Genomic DNA, 12856 nt, shown 5'->3' with positions numbered 1-12856 from the left:
GAGCTGGCAGCAGCATGGCAGAGTAACAGCACGGCGGAATCATGTCACTGGCTGTTCGGGTCTTCTGCAGGCTGGAGTTTCCAGTTTGTGTGAGTGAGCAGAGAGAAGGCAAACAGCTGTGGTTGAGTCATGCTTAGAGTCAGCATGCTAAACAAACCCAAACTCTCATCCTTTCTCCATCCCAACAGAAGTCAGGGCAGTCTCTGCCAGACACACACACACACACACGCTTCTGAAGCGTGTCAGTCCCGTAATGGCAGGAGCTCGAGAGGTAGTACACCCTCCAGCAGGATTAGCACTGCAGGATGTACACACTCTGGTGAGATTAGTACAATGATACAACAGGTTATACACAGTCTGATGGGATTAGCACTCCAAAATGTGCGCATGCTGATGGGATTAGTACTGTGTGATGAACACACTGTGATGGGATTAGTACTGTGTGATGAATACGCTGTGGTTGGTTTAGTACTATGTGAGGTATATACGGTGGTGGGATTAGTACTGCGATGTATATGCTGTGGTGGGATTAGTACTGTGTGATGTATATAAAGTGGTGGGATTAGTACTGTATGATGCACACATTGGTGGGATTAGTACTGTACAATGCACACACTCTGGTGGGATTTGTACTGTGTGATGTATATAAAGTGATGGGATTAGTACTGTGTGATGAATACACTGTGATGGGATTAGTACTGTGAGATGAATACGCTGTGGTTGGTTTAGTACTATGTGATGTATATACGGTGGTGGGATTAGTACTGCGATGTATATGCTGTGGTGGGATTAGTACTGTGTGATGTATATAAAGTGGTGGGATTTGTACAGTGTGATGTATATAAAGTGGTGGGATTAGTACTGTACGATGCACACACTCTGGTGGGATTAGTACTGTACGATGCACACACTCTGGTGGGATTTGTACTGTGTGATGTATATAAAGTGGTGGGATTAGTACTGTGTGATGTATATAAAGTGGTGGGATTAGTACTGTATGATGCACACATTGGTGGGATTAGTACTGTACAATGCACACACTCTGGTGGGATTTGTACTGTGTGATGTATATAAAGTGATGGGATTAGTACTGTGTGATGAATACACTGTGATGGGATTAGTACTGTGAGATGAATACGCTGTGGTTGGTTTAGTACTATGTGATGTATATACGGTGGTGGGATTAGTACTGCGATGTATATGATGTGGTGGGATTAGTACTGTGTGATGTATATAAAGTGGTGGGATTTGTACAGTGTGATGTATATAAAGTGGTGGGATTAGTACTGTACGATGCACACACTCTGGTGGGATTAGTACTGTACAATGCACACACTCTGGTGGGATTTGTACTGTGTGATGTATATAAAGTGGTGGGATTAGTACTGTGTGATGTATAATCCCATATGCGATGGGATTAGTATCGCTCACTTCTACTGTGTAACTCAGTGTAAGGCCTCTTGCATCACAACCACAGAGTGCATGCAAGTGGATTTCCTCCTGTGTCTGTATATGTGTGTGTGTGTGTGTGTGTGTGTGTGTGTGTGTGTGTGTGTGCGTGTCTCACCGGCTCTCCAGTGGCACATTGCTGCCCAGGACCCAGCTGTCCTGCAGCGGGACGGATTCGGGCGTGGTGGGCAGCTCTGCGGGGAGGGGCGGCGGGGCGGCCGGGCTGGCGGTCCGCCGGCTAGTGGCCGAGCTGTGGTTCAGCGCCGTCACCAGCGGCTGTTGCTTGTGCGGGGGCGGGGCTGGGGGCAGTGGAGGCTGGCCCTGCTGCTGCTGATTGGGTGCTTGCTCTGTGGAAACAAAAAGGGACAGACGGTTTAGCCATTGGCTGGGGGCAGACCTGGGAGCAGATGTAGACTGTTGTCCTTGGTAATTAATCGTGGCAGTTAAGTCAACGTGTCTGTGTGGATGTGCTTTTTTTAACCGAGCAACATCTGGGAAACATTACAGCCGTGCGATGATGGGTTTAAATGTTAACCAGCTGTCTGTCTGTTGCCTGCTTTAGGACCTGATGAATGGAACAACCAAGGCAAACACACACACACAGACACACAGGCTTTTATAAATGTACAACTGACATGATTAGAGGTCCAGGCCTGAGCTGAAGAACACTGGAGCTGTAATCGCTGTAAAAGGCGCCCTTGGGTTTCGGTAGGTAGCGTTCCTAACAGGAGAGTAGGAAACACGACAGCCCAGTGCTGCACAGCTACGCTGAGCAAATGTTTCTGCAGCAAAACAACACCAAACACTGGGTGCTTTACCTTTTAACACAAACCTTGAAAGAGTTCTGTCTGCTTCTCCCTGCCACTGGCTGTATTTTTGAGAATATATTACAATTATAATGTAGAGAATGTTTTAAAACAGGCTCTCTCTCTCATCCATGACACCTTGCATTACTTTTATTGAAGAAACAGATACTATTCAAATGCACTGTTACTGCACCAAAGTGGCTCCAGTTACTACGCTGTAACAGCACTGTGAATTAACTACAAATTAGTAGCACTGTAGCAGCACTCAAAGAGCACTGTAGCAACACTAACACCAGTTTAACAGCACTCAATAACACCAGTGTAGCACTGTAACACCAGTGTAACAGCACTCAATAGCACTGTAATGCCAGTGTAGCAGCACTGTAACACTAGTGTAGCAGCACTGGAGCAGCACTGTGATGCAGATCAAATGAGCTTCATGTTCTCTGTTCCCAACAAAGACATGTAATGTGGATCTAAAAAGTGCGCGCGCGCACACACACACACAATTTCGCACTCAATCCAATCTTTTTTGCTGTGTTTTACTCTGATTAAAGTGAGTGAGAGAAATTACACCAAGTACACTGTCCTCATCCAAAACTCTGTGCCATCACCTTAACCTCAGAAACAGAGAAATGGAGAGAATGGATGATAAAATGAAAAAGAGTATGTGTGTGTGTGTGTGTGTATGTGAATGTGAGAGAGAGAGAGAGAGAGAGAGAGAGAGGAATACAACACGTGCCAAAAAGTAAATTCTTTCACTTCTGTGTCACAGATGGGCTGAAACAGCAGGTGCTCATGCCAAACAATCCTTCCCAAAAGGCGGCCATGTGTTATTTATACAGCAGAGTCTGTGGTGGGTCTGAGAGGCCCCAGGCCTGGGGGGCCATGACGTGCTCAGCGGAGGAGCACCAGATCTGCCTAGCCTTCTGCCCCCGCACAACACCTGCTCCGGTACCTGTACATCCACACCTCCCCTACACACCTGCTCCGGTACCTGCACAGCCGCACCTCCCCTACACACCTGCTCCGGTACCTGCACAGCCGCACCTCCCCTACACACCTGCTCCGGTACCTGCACAGCCGCACCTCCCCTACACACCTGCTCCGGTACCTGCACATCCGCACCTCCCCTACACACCTGCTCCGGTACCTGCACAGCCGCACCTCCCCTACACACCTGCTCCGGTACCTGCACAGCCGCACCTCCCCTACACACCTGCTCCGGTACCTGCACAGCCGCACCTCCCCTACACACCTGCTCCGGTACCTGCACAGCCGCACCTCCCCTACACACCTGCTCCGGTACCTGCACAGCCGCACCTCCCCTACACACCTGCTCCGGTACCTGCACAGCCGCACCTCCCCTACACACCTGCTCCGGTACCTGCACAGCCGCACCTCCCCTACACACCTGCTCCGGTACCTGCACATCCGCACCTCCCCTACACACCTGCTCCGGTACCTGCACATCCGCACCTCCCCTACACACCTGCTCCGGTACCTGCACAGCCGCACCTCCCCTACACACCTGCTCTGGTACCTGCACAGCCGCACCTCCCCTACACACCTGCTCCGGTACCTGCACAGCCGCACCTCCCCTACACACCTGCTCCGGTACCTGCACAGCCGCACCTCCCCTACACACCTGCTCCGGTACCTGCACAGCCGCACCTCCCCTACACACCTGCTCCGGTACCTGCACAGCCGCACCTCCCCTACACACCTGCTCCGGTACCTGCACATCCGCACCTCCCCTACACACCTGCTCCGGTACCTGCACAGCCGCACCTCCCCTACACACCTGCTCCGGTACCTGCACAGCCGCACCTCCCCTACACACCTGCTCCGGTACCTGCACAGCCGCACCTCCCCTACACACCTGCTCCGGTACCTGCACAGCCGCACCTCCCTACACACCTGCTCCGGTACCTGCACATCCGCACCTCCCCTACACACCTGCTCCGGTACCTGCACAGCCGCACCTCCCCTACACACCTGCTCCGGTACCTGCACATCCGCACCTCCCCTACACACCTGCTCCGGTACCTGCACAGCCGCACCTCCCCTACACACCTGCTCCGGTACCTGCACAGCCGCACCTCCCCTACACACCTGCTCCGGTACCTGCACATCCGCATCCCTTTCACTTTAATCCAAAGTATTCTCTCTCTTTATGTGTCACTGTCTCTGACTATCATGCACACACACAAGCTCTCTGTCTGTCTGTCTGTCTGTCTCACTTTCTCTGTTTCTGTCAAACACACACACACACACACTGTTCTAATCCCTGTCACTGGAGTGACAGGTTACAGTAATGCCAGTTGACATGGGCACCTACCCACAACCCCCCCCAGCCCCTGCCTTGCTCCACCACGCTCTGCACTGCACCACCACGTCGAGTGTTTGTCAACGACCTTCACAGCCCAGTCTCGCTCCCTCTCTCTCCCTCCCTCCCTCTCTCTCTCTCTCCCCCTCCCTCTCTCTCTCTCTCTCTCTCTGTGTCTTTATGACTCTGTCTGAAACCGACAACACGCACAGTGAGAGTCGGTCCCTGCTGGTGTGAAGGACGTGGTGGGAGGGGCTGGGTGAGCAGAGATGAGATCAGAGCGGCGCATGCAGCCCCTGCTGTAGGCCACAGGCCAGGAGATCACAGCGGATCTGCTCAGATTTGATGACTGTGAACACATCCTGCCCCAGGGTATTTCTAAGGGTCCCCATGCATACAAGGGCCTCTAACCCTCTACACACACACACACACAAATTGCCTCAGGATGGGCTACCACAAAACAAAAAGACAAAGATTTATCTGTTCTCCAGCCAAACCACAGGCAGTATGAAGATCCATAGCTCCTGAGTGCACACACAAGCCCTTTCAAATGGGCTCTGCAGGTGTCCTCTTGAAGTGCCCCAGGGAACCGTCCGCTGTCTTTCTGTGGTCGAAGGTGTTTTTACCCTTCTTCTCCCTTGCCAATAAAGCCATGTAAAACCCCAGAGCTTGTTAAAATTGCGTTTCCAGGGATATGGCAGGCTTTCACAGTGTTGCTCCTGCACACGCTCAGTGTCCTGATAACCACACTGCTTCTTGAGATTTCAGGGAGCAGGCGATTCTCCGCTCTGCCGTATCCCTCCGCAGCTCCAGTAAACACACACTACCACGAGATGCGCTCTGTGTGTGTGTGTGTGTCATTAGAGTGAGAATTCTAGAGGTGGTTGCACAGCCAGGAAGACCTGAAGGAGACGCCTTCGAAGTCTGAAGTAGCCATCAGAGAGGAAAAGCTCCTATAAATAACACACACACAGCTCATCTCTCAAGCCTGAGAGCACAGGGCTGGTAAGGACTATTCCATACCAATCTCACTGAAGCATCTGCCTCTCAGACCAGGCCGGGTCTGTGTCCCAGGGCCCCTTTACTGCCGAGACGTGTGGACGGAAACCTGGCTGTGTTCACCTTTGGACTCCTTTTTGGACTCCTTTGTTGAGACAAAAGCTCAGGAACAAACACCTGAGGGAACCAACTGCATGGGAACGTAATGACGTTGGACCTGACTGAAGATGTACTAAAGTGGAAAGACACACAGCCTTGTTCTGGGTGGAGAACAGGAGCCACAGAGCGACCTCTGACCCCACCTACGCTTCATAACAATGTTCATAACATTAATATTCTTATTTATAGAACACCATTCATTCAGGTAAAATGCAGCTTAAATGACTTTTTGGTGTAATGTAAAAACAAATTAAAAAATATCAAAGAGTCAGCAAATAGAACAGTAAAACAGGCAATTAATAAACACAAACCTATCAATGTGCACATGCCAACCTCCACACACACATGCATGCACACACACAAACCTATAAACGTACACATGCTGACCTCCACGCACACCATACAGACATTCTCACACACACACACACACACACACACACACACACAGCTGTCCGTCATCATGGCCTTGCTCCATGACATCTCTTTTAACACGTCTGCACTTTACTGCCAAATGTCTGCCACGCAAGCTCCAGTCCACAGCGTGTAAAAGCCATTTGTCACGGTGCCGTCTGTCTTACCCCTGCGCTCATATTCCTGCCCCCTGGGCTCGGCCCACCTGCCCTCAACATGCCCAATAACACCCGCCTAAGTCCCATCTGACCCTAAGGGCCTGACCCGTCTCCTCCAGCCAAAATAAGCCTGTCCGCTGCGGGGCCGTGGGAGGCAAAGGCAGCCCAGCTGAGGTGCTCTCCACTGGGCCACGGAGTCACGCCAGACCTGCCTGTTGGGCTGTGAGAGATGGACGGGGCAGATGTGCGGTTTATGGGCCAGCTTTGAAACGCGATCGCGGACGCAGAGGATGCCGGTCGTAAGTCATTGGACACACCTTGTCAGACCCTCCCAACCAGAGGAAATGTGTGCAGAGTCGTTTTTGATTCTGAGTTCACAGGCAGGGCTGGATTACAGTCAATGTGTGTGTGTGTGTATGAATTTATCTTTTAATGGCAGCCACTGATAGCTGCAATGTGCTGCCAATTAAGCTGCTTATCTGGCTAAACACATCTTGCTCTCTCTCTCATTTTGTCTTGTGTTTCACAGTACTGCACAATACAGTCTGACTTCTACAGCCCGTGTGTGTGTGTGTGTGTGTGTGTGTACCCGTCCACCAGTGGAAATGTGAGCGCACACTCCAGGTGTGACTGCTTACACACGACTCGTCAGGTTCTGCTACATCTCCCCAGCTGTGAGGAGGCTGCCGTGTCCCTGTAACCCCCTGCCCCACACCAGCCTCACCCCCACATCACCCCAGCCTCACCCGTCTCACCCCCACATCACCCCAGCCTCACCCCCACATCACCCCAGCCTCACCCGTCTCACCCCCACATCACACCAGCCTCACCCGTCTCACCCCCACATCACCCCAGCCTCACCCGTCTCACCCCCACATCACACCAGCCTCACCCGTCTCACCCCCACATCACCCCAGCCTCACCCGTCTCACCCCCACATCACACCAGCCTCACCCCCACATCACACCAGCCTCACCCCCACATCACACCAGCCTCACCCCCTTTGTATTCACAGGTCTTGTTTTACAAGTCAGATGTAGTAATAGAGTTCTACTACAAGAGGAGACGCTCTAAAAATGATGGACAGATGAGAGAGAGAGAAATTAATGAGAAGAGAAAAGAGAGAGAGACAAGGGGGAGATAGAAGAAGAGAAATGAAGAGATCATGAAAAAAGGATGAGACAGTGCAAGGGAGTGCTCGAAGGAGGAGAGAATAAAGAGAGAGAGAGAGAGAGAGATTCATGCACTCATTCAAAAGAGAGAAAGACAGATGCTCTCATTTGTGGTCCAGTAAAGCAGGACACGTTAACCCAGTGTGGGACAGAGAGGAAGAGGAGGAGCCCTGAGAAGACAAAGAGGAGGAAGAGTGGAGTTAGGCCACAGGGAAGGCTTTACGATACACACACACACACACACTCTCACAGACACACACACACACTCACACACACAAAAGGGCGATGTTTATTCCCCAATATTCCCCAAGCCACACACGAGGGGTCTGCACACAGCCCAACACGCACCGAGCTCAGATGCTGTCCAGGGTGACGATATAAACTGGCCCTGTAAAGGGAGAAACACAGCACCTCCTCACACACACTCCCAGAAACAAGGTCGGGAACAGTTGCGATCTTTGGGCAGGCAGTTTGTCCCTGAGCGACAGTCTCTGTAGGGACACCGGAGTGGATTTCAGCGGGCGGCCTCCAGTATTATGATAAGTCGGGTTCGTTTTTTCTCCCTCCTTGGTGAAAAACTCAGGAAATGTCAGCCTGCCCTCGTCAATAACGTGTCAAGATGCTAAATTGACATTTCAGAGGCGGACAGGCCGTTGAAAGCCGGTGTCGCCACGCAAAGGGGGCGTGACAGAAGCGGAAGGAAAGGTTATTTGTCAACAACGGGCAGTCCGTCATGTTTCACCTTTCAGAATTCCCTTCACCTTTGCCGAGGGTGGGGTTATGGGTGGGTGTGTGGGTGGAGGTGCGGGTGGTCGGTGCAATCCAGGAAGCACTGAGGAGTGAGATATCCACACCCCCAACCCCCCACCCCCCTTTCGCCCAATTCATGTTGATTCAGGTCAGTTAAAATCGACTTTATCACCAGTCGATTTACACACAACCGCGTAGTACGGTGACATATATATATTTTTTATGAGTCTCATGTGATGCCATGGGCAGTAACAGCCCATTTAGCAATAAACTCACACAGTGAGAGTCAGCAGAGGGAGTCCATCAGACTGTAATGAGCATCGGCCGCGTTAGAAAGGTAAGTACAGTACTGGGACAGTAATACCGTACCTCAGTCTGGAGGGGACAGACCGCAAACCTCCCGTGGTCAGGCAGAGTGGAGACTGGCTCCAGCAGATGCAGACGGGATGCACGGGGACATGCTTGTAGCGCTAACGGCCAACGCTAGGTGCTATCGACTTTTAGGGAAATTCAGAAGGGTAGCAAGGTAATTAAGACACCGGAGGCCGTCGGTGGACGGGATACTAACGATCTGTCGGCAGCGTCTGGAAGAGGAGGACCGGAGAGAGCCGCACAGGCCTCGGATGCGTCTAGTGGCTCTGCCTCAGGCAGCAGGGAAAACAGGGCGACTGTATGCGCCGAACAGACCGTTCAGAACACTGAAGAGTCACAACCCTGAAGACTCAGCACGCTGAAGTCACAACCCTGAAGACTCAGAACACTGAAGAGTCACAACCCTGAAGACTCAGAACACTGAGTGAAGAGTCACAACCCTGAACACTCAGAACATTGAAGAGTCACAACCCTGAAGACTCAGCACACTGAGTGAAGAGTCACAACCCTGAAGACTCAGAACATTGAAGAGTCACAACCCTGAAGACTCAGCACAGAGTGAAGAGTCACAACCCTGAAGACTCAGCACACTGAAGAGTCACAACCCTGAAGACTCAGAACACTGAGTGAAGAGTCACAACACTGAGGGAAGATTCATTTCTGGTTCAAGACTAAACAACTGTGTGCACACATGCAATATGGGGTAGCTCGTGGAGTAGATAAAGAGATAGAGACAGAGAGACAGAAATAGAGACAGAGAGACATGGGGAGAGAAAGAGAGAGAGACAGAGAGAGAGAGAGAGAGAGCGAGATTCATGCACTCATTCAAAAGCACACCCAACAAATTAAAGGGAAAATACTGTCTTGTTTCAAAGACCTAACAAAAGCATTTGACTCTGTTTGGAACAATGCATTATATTCCAAGTTACACAATGCATTATATTCCCAGTTACTTCAGAGTGGAGTTGGAGGGAAACTGATTTAATTAAATCCAAATACAAAGACATAGAACACAAGGACGTACATGAGTGCATCAAGGTTGTAATCTATCTCCCACACTCTTCAATATTTACCAACAAATTGGCCACAATCCTTAACAATCAACACTTTTAGGATTAGAATTAAATGAAAAAGAACTAAAATTCTTTTTACATGCAGATGATTTGGTTCTGTTAGCTTTACCACAACATGTAAATAAACAACAACTGTCAATCGTCATATTGTCATAATTGCATATTACTCAATAAAAACAATAACACTAAAATCATGATTTAAAAAAAGCCAGATCACAGAAAACAAAACTCCACTTCCCCTTTGGGGGCACCACACTGAGCCCACTTCAGCCCACTGTGGAATATCATCATGTAGGGTTATTAATCTGGACATTTGACCCCTTCAGCAAGACTATGCATGCACCGGCAAGGCTATATTATAGGGATATATTATATTATTATATTAATATATTATTATTATATTAAAATATCTATTAATACATTCAGCCCACTAGTTCAGATTTGGCTAAAAATATGTAATTATATCATTAAGCCCACACTACTATATGGCAGTGAGGTAGCAGGTCCAATAATTAGTCAGAAAGACTTCTTTAACGGACACGTCTGAGTAAAAAATTCATTTGGAATTTTGCAAAGTTTAAAAGTACATCATCATCACAGCAGATCTGCCCCATACTAAAGAGCTTGGTGAACGTTCCTTCTCTCTTACTGCATTTTCTAAAGTTTTCCGTTCTGCTCCCACTTCCGCCGGCACACCAAAGTGTCCTGTTAGCACACAGCCTACACCCACAAACACACCCCACAGACCCTGCAAAGAAAAACACCACCTTCACAGTACAGTCACCTACACCCTCTCACAACCACACCTCTGAACCACACACAAAACCCAGCCAAATTGATATATTAATAATTGGATCAATTAAATTTCTTCAATTATATCCATTTAAAATTGAAAATTCAACACAAAAACAAGTATGTGTATATCTACACAACAATAAAGCTATTTAAATTTGAGAGAAGGAGAAAGTCTATGAGTGTGTGTGTGTGTGTGATTGAGAGAGAGAGAGCGAGAAACAGGCATAGTATCTTCTTTCGAGGCAGCGACAGCACCGAGACCCAGTGACCACAGTCTAGCCATGGAAATAGAGCTATTGCCAAAAACAGAGCCGTGTGGTCACTGCATTGCACTGCCCAAAACAAAGCAGTGTGTTCTCACTGCAACGCACTGCCAAAAACGGAACAGTGTGTGGTCACTGCAGGCCAGATGAGCAGGACACAATATGCTGACAAAACCCCCAAAAAACACATGAGCTGTTTTCTCTCAGTGTGAAAATATCTAACCCGTGCAGAAGGAAGCTGATTGGCTGGCTGGGGGCTGATTGGCTGGCTGGGGGCTGATTGGCTGGCTCAGCTATGTGCACTCCATGTCTGTGGCAACACGGTAGAAGAACCATAACCCAAACTCAGCTTGGGTTCTCTCTCACCGTCACTGACACACAAGCAAAAGGCTCGGCTAAAACACGGCAGTGGCGGCAGGCCACGGTACCGCAGAGAAAGAAGAAAGAAGGAGAGAGCGAGAGAAAGGGCCAGTTTTGTCGTCTGCCCTGAGTCTGGGGGTTTGACAAGAGGCTGAACAGACCGGAGGTCAGAGTGCTGTTATCTGACCAGAGGACTCCGCATTAAAGCCACAGTCTCAGGTTCAACAGGGAGACGCATGAGAGACAAAAGGAGGAATAAGGGCAAAGATTGAAAGAGGAGGAGCACAAGGAAGAGAAAGAGGAAATTAACAGAGGGAGGGAGGGAGGGAGGGAGGGAGTTCGTCAATATGGCAGCGGGAGGAACTTCCTGCAGAGAGACGGGGACGTATTCTAGCTCGGGTGTGCTGGGAGGCTGCTCTTCTGTGGCGGAGATCAACCTTTGTGTGTCTGCACATGGCCCTCCCTCACTGGAGGCCAGGACATGGTGTCCTCAGATCAGCGACCCAGACAGAATTGAAAATACCTCTTTGGCAAAGTGGCCACAGATGACAGGTGCATATGTGTGTGTGTGTGTGTGTGTGTGTGTGTGTGTGTGTGTGTGTGTGTGACCATGCGTGTCTCTGTGTGTTTGTTTGTGTGTGTGTGTGTGTGTGTATGAGCATGTGTGTTTGTATATATCTGCATGTGTGTTTGTGTGTGTATATATCTGCATGTATGTGAACGTGTGTGTGTAACCATGCGTGTCTCTGTGTGTTTGTTTGTGTGTGTGTGTGTATGAGCATGTGTGTATTTATGTGTATATATCTGCATGTATGTGAACGTGTGTGTGTGTGTGTGTGTGTGTGTGTGTGTGTGTGTGTAGCGATGAGGAGACATCAATTTCTCACAAAAAGAGGAAGAAAAAAAGAGGAAGCAGAGGGGTGAGTCAAGGTCTCCCCCCTATTTCACCGAGCCAGAAGAACTAACAGGCAATTTACCTCCACCATCCACCACCAGACAGACAGAGACAGGAGGCCACAGTACTGCCCTCTAATGAACAGACACACAGAGAGAGAAGAACCGTATGGGCTGGCCGATATAAGCAATGATGGCTGATCAGAGAGAAGACATGGGCCACAAGTACAATAATGACGGAGCAGACAGAGCTGCGCTTTCTTGCTGAAATATCTGACCAGCTACACTAAACGTACTTGATTAAGTCTGAGATGATAAACTCTGAGTTTAGCTTTTCTCAATCAAACTGGCCGTTCTGTAAGGGGAAAAACGGAGAAATCAACATTTAATATAATGCCTGTTTACAACATGAGGGACGTGCATAAACCAACTTGTTTAAGTGCAGTTTTTTGCTGTGTTTTTTAAATTCAGAATAACGTGTATAGCATTTCTAGTATTATAGTTAGTACAGTTCTATTATGACAGTTATGGTTCCATTTTAAGAGTTATGGTTCTATTATGACGGTTATGGTTCTATTATGACGGTTATGGTTCTATTATGATGGTTATGGTTCTATTATGACAGTTATGGTTCCATTTTAAGAGTTATGGTTCTATTATGATGGTTATGGTTCTATTATGACAGTTATGGTTCCATTTTAAGAGTTATGGTTCTATTATAATGGTTATGGTTCTATTATGACAGTTATGGTTCCATTATGATGGTTATGGTTCTTTTTACAATAATTACTATCATCAGATAGACATCCATTCTTCTTGTTTTAATGATATTTTGGCAACACAGTATTAAAATGTGGATATGCCAA

The 12856-nt window shown here is 48.9% G+C and overlaps 1 protein-coding gene across 6 annotated transcripts in view; it reads right to left on the bottom strand.

Moving 5' to 3' along the window:
- tenm3 (teneurin transmembrane protein 3) overlaps positions 1-12856 on the bottom strand; it is a 263354-nt gene that overhangs the window by 106678 nt on the left and 143820 nt on the right. For all 6 annotated transcript variants that reach the window (XM_035531325.1, XM_035531327.1, XM_035531326.1 and 3 more), the window contains one exon: positions 1568-1796. In XM_035531325.1, the coding sequence (XP_035387218.1) occupies positions 1568-1796 (229 nt within the window). The remainder of the gene's footprint in view (positions 1-1567; positions 1797-12856) is intronic.

The sequence above is a fragment of the Electrophorus electricus genome, chromosome 11 (genome assembly GCF_013358815.1).
Source record: "Electrophorus electricus isolate fEleEle1 chromosome 11, fEleEle1.pri, whole genome shotgun sequence".
Classification (NCBI taxonomy): Eukaryota; Metazoa; Chordata; class Actinopteri; order Gymnotiformes; family Gymnotidae; genus Electrophorus; species Electrophorus electricus.
Note: the sequence above shows the minus strand (reverse complement) of the source record. Positions and strands in the feature narration are given on the sequence as shown.